Genomic DNA, 10,505 nt, shown 5'->3' on the forward strand with positions numbered 1-10,505 from the left:
TGAAGGCTGGCGTGGTGACTTCCTGTTCCTCTTCCTTGAATCTGTCAGGGTGTATCAGGAAGTGGTGTCTTCAACAGATGGGCACTGAGCTATGGCTGACACTGATCAGCTGACTTTGGTAAACACAACCACACCAACGTGTAAAGGTGTGGTCAGGTGAATACTGGTGAGCCCAGGTGAGTTCTTCCATGTGTTCTGGTGAGTTCAGGTGAGCTCTAGTGTGAGTTCAGGTGAGTTCAGGTGAGTTCCGGTGAGTTCTGGTGTGAGTTCAGGTGAGTTCCGGTGTGTTCTGGTGTGAGTTCAGGTGTGTTCTGGTGAGCTCTGGTGAGTTCAGGTGAGCTCTAGTGTGAGTTCAGGGGAGTTCTGGTGAGTTCAGGTGAGCTCTGGTGAGCTCAGGTGAGTTTTGGTGTGAGCTCAGATGAGTTCAGGTGAGTTCCGGTGAGCTCTGGTGAGTTTTGGTGTGAGTTCAGGTGAGTTCAGGTGTGTTCTGGTGAGCTCAGGTGAGTTTTGGTGTGAGCTCAGATGAGTTCAGGTGAGCTCTGGTGTGTTCAGGTGAGTTCTGGTGAGCTCTGGTGAGTTTTGGTGTGAGCTCAGATGAGTTCAGGTGAGTTCTGGTGTGTCCAGGTGTGTTCTGGTGAGCTCTGGTGAGTTTTGGTGTGAGCTCAGATGAGCTCTGGTGTGTTCAGGTGAGTTCTGGTGTGAGTTCGGTGTGAGTTCAGGTGTGTTCCGGTGAGCTCTGGTGAGTTTTGGTGTGAGCTCAGATGAGCTCTGGTGAGCTCTGGTGTGTTCCGGTGAGCTCTGGTGTGAGTTCAGGTGTGTTCTGGTGTGTTCCGGTGAGCTCTGGTGAGTTTTGGTGTGAGTTCAGGTGAATTCAGATGAGCTTAGGTGTTTCTGATCCTCTGCTTATGTTGAAGGTAGCAACACTTCACCGCCCTCTAGAGGACAAACACAGCAACAGCTGATGGATTCCTGGACACACCCACTGTGTGATCAGGTAAAACACTTGAGGACAGGAAGTAGACTGGTTTCATGTTCTAAAGGGTTCAGTTTATCAGTTTATAAAAGAAAGCCAGAAACGGGAATTTATTTTTTATTTCATCGTGTTTGTGAATCACAGAATCAGGTGTCTCCAGGTAAAATCTCCCAGCATGCTGGTGGGCTGTTAGTTGATGGCGAGGCAGAGCCACTGCATGAGAAGAAGAAAAGGTCATGTGACACAGGAAGAGCCAATAAGAAAGATGTGTAAAGGGGGCTCTGAGGGTTTTACCTGCTGCAGGTCCAACTGGATCAGGCCCTGGTTCTTCTTATCAAGAGTTCTGAACATCTCTGAGGAGGAAACAGAAATAAGTTAACCTCACAGGAATATCTCCACCTATCACCTGCATAGAGACCCAGCATGGCAGGGTGGAGCAGAGGGGATTGTGGGTACTGTTAAATTCCACTGTGACCATTATTTTGTAACTAAAATATTTAAATTAGCATCAAACACTATTAGAATAAAATACACTTTGAAAGTTATTTTATAGGTTTAAAGCCTGATCTGAATTCTGAGAAACTGACTGACGTCCTGTTAGAGACACGACATCACAAGACTCACTGAAGAGCATCTCCAGACGGATCAGACATCCAACGTAACAGTCGAAGTCGATGGCGTAACTCCCGTCGGCATAGCGACCGACGATCTCCTGGACCACAGCGCTGTTCACCTGGAAACCTGGAAAACAGAAGGAGGTTCAGTTTGCAGCAGCAGCCACGATCCACCAGGGGGAGCTCCCATAACCCATATGAAGAGGGTTTAGTTCCAGTTTAGTTCCATTTTATTTTCAGTTTAAGCCTGTTTAATCCAGTTTAATTCCTGTTTCTATAAATATATATCAGTTTAAATCAGGAGCTCAGTTTAGATCATCGCTGACTCTAGAGGAAACCAAAGAATGTTCTAACTGAGAACCTCTTGAAGCTTCCTAGGCCGAACCCAAACTAAACCCTGGACCCAGAAAACTTCCTTCTGGGTTGAAGATCAAGAATGAATCTTACCAGCTTCGGCCAGAGCTGCTCTCATCTCATGACTGCTCATCGTACCAGAACTGTCAGAGTCGTGACTCTTAAAGATCTCCTACAAGAAGAAGAAGAAGATATTGATGATGTGTTTATATTTCTGTACCGGAGCTGGACCAGTCCTTACCAAGTATCTCTGGATCTTCGTCCACAGAGAGTGAAACTCCAGCAGACCCAGTTTACCGCTGCTGTCGGTCTGAACATGACGTTTAGATTTATTTGTTTATTATTGACGTGAAACATTTATTTATCATGGCATCAATCATTTAAACCATTGATCAGATATTTGCTGTGTGACGTTTGGAGGATACGTCCAGGAGGCTGACGATGTTGCGGCAGGTCTGCAGACTGAAACCGTCCGTTTTTACATCAGATCCTGGAAACAGTTCACACAGACACTGGTGATCCAGTTAGCATCTCAGTTAGCATTTCAAATAGTACCTCAGTTAGCAGGCATCTTAGTTAGCATCTCAGTTAGCATCTCAGTTAGCATCTCAGTAGGCTTCTCAGTTAGCTTCTCAGTTAGCATCTCAGTTTGCTTGTCAGATAGAAACCGCCTGAACTCAAGCAGGAAGCAGATTAATCGTAAACGTATGTGTTTCCTGAGATCTCGTCTTACTCTGAGTGATCACTTTGTCCAGAATCTGCTGCAGCTCGAAGGCTGAGATCTCCGAGTCCTGTTGAAGCAGAACATGGTCGGTATCCTGTCAGCCAGATAGGAAGTGATGCTATCAAAGTAAAAATGTTCTCACGTTTCCAGCAATCTGAAGGAAGAGATGCTTGAAGTGAGGATCCACATCATCGTGCTTGACTTCAGGCTGAAAAAAATAAAAAGATTTGTGAACATTCATGGGACGAAGACGTGAGCTTTCTCTGATATCTGACGCCTCTATAGGTTCACAAACCTCTGGGATGTCGGCGTCCACCTCCTCCTCCATCGGACTGAAACGAGCAGAAGATACAGTTAAATCAGTTGGACCAGTACCGGACCCAGTCGTCCAGCTGGTTTCCTGACCTGGCGTGGGCCTGCTTCTCCGTGAACACCCTGAGGACGAAGCTTCCTTTGCGGTGAGGTTCAAATGTGGAGGGGACGACGACGTACTCTCCCGGCAGCAGCTTGAACCGATCGCACACCTCCCTCAGGTTGATGAAGGACTGACTGCGAGCCACCGACGTCTTCGTCAGCAGGACGTCCGGACCAAGGTGAACGTTGGTGAGGCCTTTAAACTGACCACAGAAGAAGAGTTGGTCCTTCTGTTCTATTTCAAGAAGCTCAATCATGAATGTGACAGTTTATTATTGATCTCACCTCATCAGGAACCTGAGGAAAGAAAACAGACAAAGGTTAGAAATACAGGAAGACGTCAATTGATCAGCTGGCCATCTTAGGTATCATCTCAGTCAGAAAAACTCCTTTTAAAAAAACGTTTACAGAGGAAACTGGAAACTACGGTAACAGCGTGACCTGAAAGATTCAACTAATGAGTATGCCATTGAGCAAGGCACTTCCTCAAACATGTGGGCAATAAATACTTCTGCCTCTTCTTCTTCTCTAAACATATGATGTTAAAACATCGTCACATTTGGATGACACTACAAAGAGGCAACATTCAAACAGTGTTCATGTCTTCCTGGTCTACTCTGTCAGCGTTTCTACCTCGTAGATGGCAAAGCCGATGGTGTTGAGGTCTCGTCCGAAGGCTCTCTCCTTGCGAGCATCTTTCTGCATCAGACCAATCAGGACAGTGCAGCCGTCCTCACCATCGTGAGGGTCGTCATCCACGTCCTCCAGCCGGATGAAGAACTGAGGGTTGGAGCAGAACGTGGCTGCAGAGGAACCAGAGGTTATAGTGGTTATAGAGGTTAGTTTCTCAGTTAGCATCTCGTTTAGCTTCTTAGTTAGCTACTCAGCATCTCATTTAGCTTCTCAGTTAGCATCTCAGTTAGCTTCTCACAACATCTAGAAGAAAGTAGGAGGAGGGATGGACCCTGCAGAGAACCAGTACCGGGGTAGTTCCTGCAGCCTCCGCCGGTGGAGCCCACCCTCCACACGCCTTCGAACTCAGAATAGTTCCAGTGGTGGACCTGGTCACTGGTCAGCGTGTCGGGCGTCAGGTTGCAGACCTCGAGACGGGAAAACTGGCGCAGGAAGTCAGTGTAGGACATCCTGAAATGAGCAGATAGGAAGTCAGCACCTCCACCGAGGGGAGCTAACTAACCCAACGACTCAACACCCACCAGAACTCTCCGTCTTCAGCAGAGTGGTCCAGTTTCTTCTTCTCCTCCGGCTGAACTCTGTCCCACTCCTTGGAGCTGACAGACAGTAGAACGTCAGAGTTAGTCGATTTCCCTGATGACAAACCAAAGACTCAGTCAAACACCAGGACTCACTTGTCGCTCCAGGCGCCGGTCCATTCCACCTGACCCCACGGGTTCCTGATCCGGATCAGCTCCACCATAGAACCAAGGTGATGGACCTGCAGGACCAGAGCTAAGCTGTAAACATCTGTCCACCTCTACCTGAGGTCAGTGCTGGTTTCCCAGAATGCCTCACCTGCTCTGCAGCAGTGATGGAGTACGCATGACCTTTGACCAGCTTCTGACTTGTGATGGCCTCCGTCTCATAGGAGCTGGAAATCTGACAGTTAGCATCTCAGTTAGCATGTGTTAGCTTCTCAGTTAACATCTCCTGAATTCATTTAATTCAGATGAGAATGCTAATCAGATGCTAACAAAACTAAGGTAGCTGATCCGTTCACTGTGAAAGCTAACAAGCTAATGAAGCTAATGACCTGACAAGTGGTGATAAATGAGGTAATGAACTAAATGGCCTCCTTCTCATAGGAGCTGGAAATCTGGCAGTTAGCATCTCAATTAGCATGTGTTAGCTTCTCAGTTATCATTTCCTGAATTAATATAATTCAGATGAGAATGCTAATCAGATGCTAACGAAACTAATAACGCAGCGTTCAGGTCACTGGACACAAAAAAACTATAAGTAACCACAAGCATCAAGTCTGCTAATGAGCTAATAGATTAGCCAGGTAAATGGTTTGAATCCCTGGACCCATAGGGACGAATGAGCAGCAACATTTGCCGTTGAGCAAGGCACTGCCTGAATCATGTGCATGATAAAGACTTCTTCTCTAAACACACAGTAAACATTTTATCTGCGTTTACGTCGATGGAGCAGCCGAGCAGCGAGCCGAGCTTCAGCGCTTTCCTTATGATGTTGAACAGGAACGGTGGCGCCTCTTTCAGGTTGTAGCTCTCAGCGATGCCGCCAGTGAAATCCTCAAAGCCCTCGATGCTGGAGCCTCCGGTCAGAGCTTCATAGGAGCTGTTCACCCTGCAGACAGAGACCAGGGACAATTAACCCACAGGCTTCAGTCTGACTGGATTTTATTAATGTATTTACGTGACATTAAGAACATGAATAAATTCCTGATGGTTTAACAATGAACGCACTGAGATGTCTCTGTTTAAGAGTTAGTGAAAATTAGCAGCGATAATAAAAATCTAAAAGGCGACTTGACACAAAATAAAAGCTGTTTATTATTTAGCTGCAGGTCCTCTGTCGTCCACTAGAGGCCCCCACCAGATTTGACTCCATGTCAACAGTTTTAGTTTCTCCACTCATGATGAATTTAAATTGGATCAAGTCTTAATGTTCTGCAGAGTTAGCTAACATGCTAACATGCTAACTCTCCACAGGATGCAGGAGGTTCATTTTCTGTACATTCAGTCAGTGTAACATGAGGGAAGCTGAAGTGTGGAGGTGAATCGATTTGAGTCATGATCTCTATCTGCTGCTCTGTTTGTTTTCCAGGATGGTCTCCACCCACTGTTTACAGAGTAAACCCTGCTCCACCCGCCAGCAACCGCTAACCACGTCCAACACTCCGCTTCTGTTTGGAGACGGAGCTGGAACCAGACGACGGAAATTCTCAGGAAAGCCTGTTTCACGCCAGAGAAACTAAAGCCTCATTCAGACTTCACATTAACATCCATCCTTATCTGATCACCAGAGTCCAGATTAAACAGTTTGAGGACACTGATCTGGACTCAGTCCACATGTGGAGGTGGTCTGGGACACATGTGATCAGGGCTGATCTGTGGAAGAGGAGTTTAACTCATTCATTCAACCACTATTAGAAATGATCACATGAATAAGTGATGTCTGTTCATTAGAAATGAGATCCTTTTAAAAGATTCTGTCCTTGGAGCTGTTAACTAAATAACTAAATCTAAACTAGAATTAACTCATGAAATGATTGACTATGAGGAAGCTGTGTGTGATTCATCATGTGGTTAATTATTGCTGTGATAATGTTGATGTGTGAGGAGCCGGGTGGAGTTAAGTTACTATTTATTTATCACCAGAGATTACGGTGCATATGGCAGCCTCCAGGGTTGGAGTTATAATTTGGGTCCTGTTCAAGTCTCTAAAATAACTACCGTCAGCGTGGAGATCAACAAATAATAACTTAACGTGTGGGCGAGGCATGACTCACACATAAAACAGCTGTTGTTGGTTCTGGAACAGCAGTAGATCCATTAGAGACAGACGCTGTTATAGTATTCTATTCTATTCTCTAACACCTCAGATTATGTTGTTTACGTAGAGAGAAACTGAGATCAGATCCGGATGCTCTTGTTAATGCCAGGTCTGGACACAAGTACCTAAAACTAATAGGATTGCCTGGGATGTTAATGTGATGTCTGAACAGGGCCTAACTCTGCAAAGTCAGCTAGAACAGGAAGTGGAGTCACTGAATGAAAGGAGAGGAAGTGTCGGAGTCAAGTTTACAACTAAACGTAGAAGAGTCACAGTGAATTGAGCTGAGAGAAGTGAAAGTGTTAAAGGCGGTTAAAGAATCAGTAAAAGATAAAGAAACAAGAAAATTAGTTTTAAAAACGCAAAGATCTGCTGGGCCAATCAGATCATGTCGGCGGGGCTTAATGTGATGATGTAGTCATTGACGTCGTGTGATTAGTTTAAATGTCTCTGATTGGTAACGATTTTCTGGCAACAATGGCAATGCTAGCATGCTAACAGTTTAGCTTAGCATTTCTTACTTGGCGTAGGCTTTCTCCAGCAGGGCGCTCCAGAACTCTCCCCCTTCTGCTGAGTGGACAAACAGCAGCTTGCCGTCTCTGGTGGGCAGTCGGTCGTCCACGACCACGTCCACCCACTCCCCGTACTGCCACAGCTACAGAAAACAGGAAGTACACGTGATGTCACTTCCCTTCTAGGCTCCACCACTCCAGCCTGAGGGACTGTCTCTTGAGGAAGGGATGATAATTTGGGTTGATGTCTGAGGACCCTGATTATCAAGGTACATGAATGAAGTTTGAAACAGGAAGTGAACTGAAGCCTCCGTGTTTTGTTGACCACTATCTACCCAAACCTCCTCCCTCCCTTTACTGACTGTGGTGTTCAGCTAAAACATGACAACATCGCACACATGCCAACATTTCATTTATGTCTTAGCTTGGTTTAGGTCATCTTATCTCAGTTTAGCTTAGCTTAGCTTAGCTTAACTTAGCCTATCACATCTTATGTTAGCTTAGCATAGCTTACCACAGGTTACCTTATATGATAGCCTGTCTTAACTATTTTAGCATATTTTATCGTAGCATAGCTTCTGTCATGTTATGTTATCTTATGTTAGCTTAGCTTCTATCTTTTTTTTGCGTATCTTAGCTTTAATACACAGATTGTGGTTCTGAGGTGATTTCTTTCGATCAGTTATTTCGATCTCACTGGAGGTGGAATGACATTGCTAGCTTATCAGTCACTAGTGGCTGTTGTGATTGCCAGGCGTGCTAAATGCTAACCTATCTGATAACTAGCCTAGCATGCAGGGTGTTGTAGTGGTCAGCATGTGTCTGGTTGTGGTTGCTTTAATAAATGACCTGGAAGTGGAAGATGCCAGCGTACTCCGAGGTGAAGCTCTGCCCGGGAGGAACCACCCGGTTCAGGATCTGGGGGTCCAGAGTCAGCGAGGCGATGGCAGCCAGCAGCCAACAGTCACCTGTTAGACACACCGCAGGTCACATGACCACACCTGGACACCTGGATTAGTGAGGTCCTCACACCCATGGAAAGACAAAGCAGTTCTCACCCAGTGCTCCCTGACAGATGTCGGTTCTGTTGGCTCCATCGATGATGAACTGAGGATCAGAACACAGCTCCTGATTGAACAAGACGACAGGTGGTTATTAACCTTCATCATCATCAAAATAAAACACAGCAGTGAAATGGAGTCAGTCTGCTCTAACGGTTTACATGCGTGCGGATGTTTATCTGGGTCATGTTTAAACCAACGTGAAGAAACAAACTGTGATTTTATGTTTTTGTTCAAATGAAACGATCAGGTTCTCCACCACTCAATCTAATCTTCTGATAAACTACTTGACTTTAATCAGTGTTCACGTCAATGCCTCACCGTCGGACGCTTCCACTCCACTCCAACGGTTTTGGACGAGTAGCGTCCCAGCTGGTTGTATCCCAGAGAGTCCCAGCCAGCTGGAAAGGTCGGGTCGCAGAACAGTGAGCCACTCTGGAGGCAGTCACGTCGGAGCTGCTCAAAGTCCTGCTGCTTGAAGGAAACCACGTTGGACCGGCTGCCCACACCGTCCTCAGCCCGGGCCTTCCTCCTGGCCAGCTCTGCCGCCGTGCTCGCCATCTTGAGAGTCTGAAGAGGTCGGAGAGTCTGGACGAGGAGGTCAGTGTGAGTGAACTGTGAGCGTGTCTCAGTTATAAGTTATCAGGTGAACAAAGGCGGAGCTCAGATCCAGGTGAGGGATTAGAGATATCAGTTGACTGAATTATTCAGAGAGCAAACAGTTTGAGGTGTTTAAGCTCACGGGCAACACCTGAAACACCCCTGAGACAAAATCTGACCTGCACCAGTGCAGCAGATATTTAGAAATAATATCTGAAGTGATGTTGAATCATTTCACTGTTTTAAAGACTTTGGCACCGATGAACTTGGCACCGATGAACTTGGTTACGGTAACAACTTCCAGTTTATATCTATAGGTTTTATTTCTCAGTTTTTTAAATCCAAAAACAACTGACAACAAATGCAATTAATATTGTTTTTAAATTACCTTTTATGGTCTGTCAGAGCCTATCCACATGATTCTCCATCAACTATCTACCACATGGTGACTTGACTGACAGAATCTAAACCCTTTGCCTCAATTTCATACATGGTCCTTTGCCTCCATCTAGTTGGGACAATAATCACAACACCGCCATCTTGTGGTGAAAGTTAGCTTAGCGCTGATCACTAACACGCCTTGGTGACTGATTTCTCTGGGGAGTTACATGCGTGAACAACAGCCGTACGGAAGAAATGTCAATATTTTATGGATTCTATAATGTGCACACTGATGTAATGTGATGATGTCCAGGCTGAATAAAATGTCCACAGGTTGAGTTGTGTGCTCACTGCTCATAGTGGGAGTCAGTTGTATTTTGTAGCCACATTGTCTTTCAAGAGGTAAAAACCCAATGTGGCTCACTTTGGTTTTATCCAAATGTCCAAACTGAGAGTCGGCCTGGTTCTATTTTTACTAAAGCTTTTGTAGAATATGTGTGATTTGTGGTATTTCTATAAACTCTTGGTCCAGTTCTAGTCAAGGGGTTGGTCTCTGTGCGTGATATCATCACTATCAGGGTGTTTTCTAAGATCTAATCTAGCCACAATGTTACTGACACTTGGAATCCATACTCTGAAGTCTATTCATAGAGACCAGGGTCATGATTATGGATCTGATAGTTTTGGAGATATTGCTCATTTATTTGGTCTTCATCTCCCAGAACCCCAGGGCAAACATTTTTTTAAATTCCTACTGACTCATTGACTCCTGTCATATCCAGACTTGTCCTTCAACCAACCAGAGCCATTTAAACTGATCACAATCAGTTCCCAACAAAAAGACTCCAGAACAACATCCCTAAATGTTTGACTTCTTTCAGGTCTGAACTAAATGTACTGATCAGTGATCAGATTTCTGATTTATTTTCTATCATCTGAAATATTTGATGTAAACCTGAGACACAGCGACACCGTGTGGACGAAACCTTTCATCTGTTACATGTTCATCTGAAACATCCTGAAACGCAGAAGAAATGTTTTCACCTGTTAGATGTTTGAGACTTTTCATATTTAGATAATTATTAATGAAATAATGAAATATTAGAGACTTTAAAACCTTAAGACTGATTATAAACTGTCTGCATGGTGCGTTCAGGTGCTGCATATTTTACCGTTTTTTCCGTTCTTCATGATTCACATCGTTTCCTGAAACACACACACATACACACATAACCTCGTGTTGGTGTCTCTGTGAGGACCTTCCTTTGCATTAACACATACTCCAACATTAACCTTTAACCCTGAGACCAGGTCGTTTAACCCCGGAAAGATAAAAAT

At 45.1% G+C, this 10,505-nt stretch overlaps 1 protein-coding gene across 1 annotated transcript; it reads right to left on the reverse strand.

Moving 5' to 3' along the window:
- Positions 1-741: 741 nt before the first annotated feature.
- Positions 742-10,462, reverse strand: capn8 (calpain 8). The gene is made up of 23 exons (XM_084570856.1): positions 10,340-10,462; positions 10,123-10,185; positions 8,508-8,774; positions 8,184-8,253; positions 7,975-8,093; positions 7,135-7,268; positions 5,236-5,404; positions 4,610-4,693; positions 4,447-4,532; positions 4,294-4,368; positions 4,062-4,222; positions 3,713-3,882; positions 3,365-3,376; positions 3,071-3,282; positions 2,961-2,997; positions 2,808-2,873; positions 2,675-2,732; positions 2,367-2,431; positions 2,183-2,251; positions 2,035-2,113; positions 1,598-1,714; positions 1,268-1,326; positions 742-1,186 (listed from the first exon to the last, which is right to left on the reverse strand). Exons 3-23 carry the CDS (start codon positions 8,745-8,747, stop codon positions 1,163-1,165), a joined length of 2,106 nt encoding a protein of 701 aa, XP_084426982.1. The 5' UTR covers positions 8,748-8,774; positions 10,123-10,185; positions 10,340-10,462; the 3' UTR covers positions 742-1,162.
- Positions 10,463-10,505: the final 43 nt, after the last annotated feature.

This window comes from Chelon labrosus (assembly GCF_963514085.1).
Source record: "Chelon labrosus genome assembly, chromosome: 2".
NCBI lineage: Eukaryota > Metazoa > Chordata > Actinopteri > Mugiliformes > Mugilidae > Chelon > Chelon labrosus.

Excerpts from the sequence above, each read along its gene's own strand:
- capn8 (XM_084570856.1), bottom strand. The coding sequence starts at position 8,747 with ATGGCGAGCACGGCGGCAGAGCTGGCCAGGAGGAAGGCCCGGGCTGAG. Across the intron at positions 4,533-4,609 it reads CCATCACTGCTGCAGAGCAG|GTCCATCACCTTGGTTCTAT; the intron begins GTGAGGCATTCT and ends CTGGTCCTGCAG. Across the intron at positions 3,883-4,061 it reads AGGCTGCAGGAACTACCCCG|CCACGTTCTGCTCCAACCCT; the intron begins GTACTGGTTCTC and ends GTTCCTCTGCAG.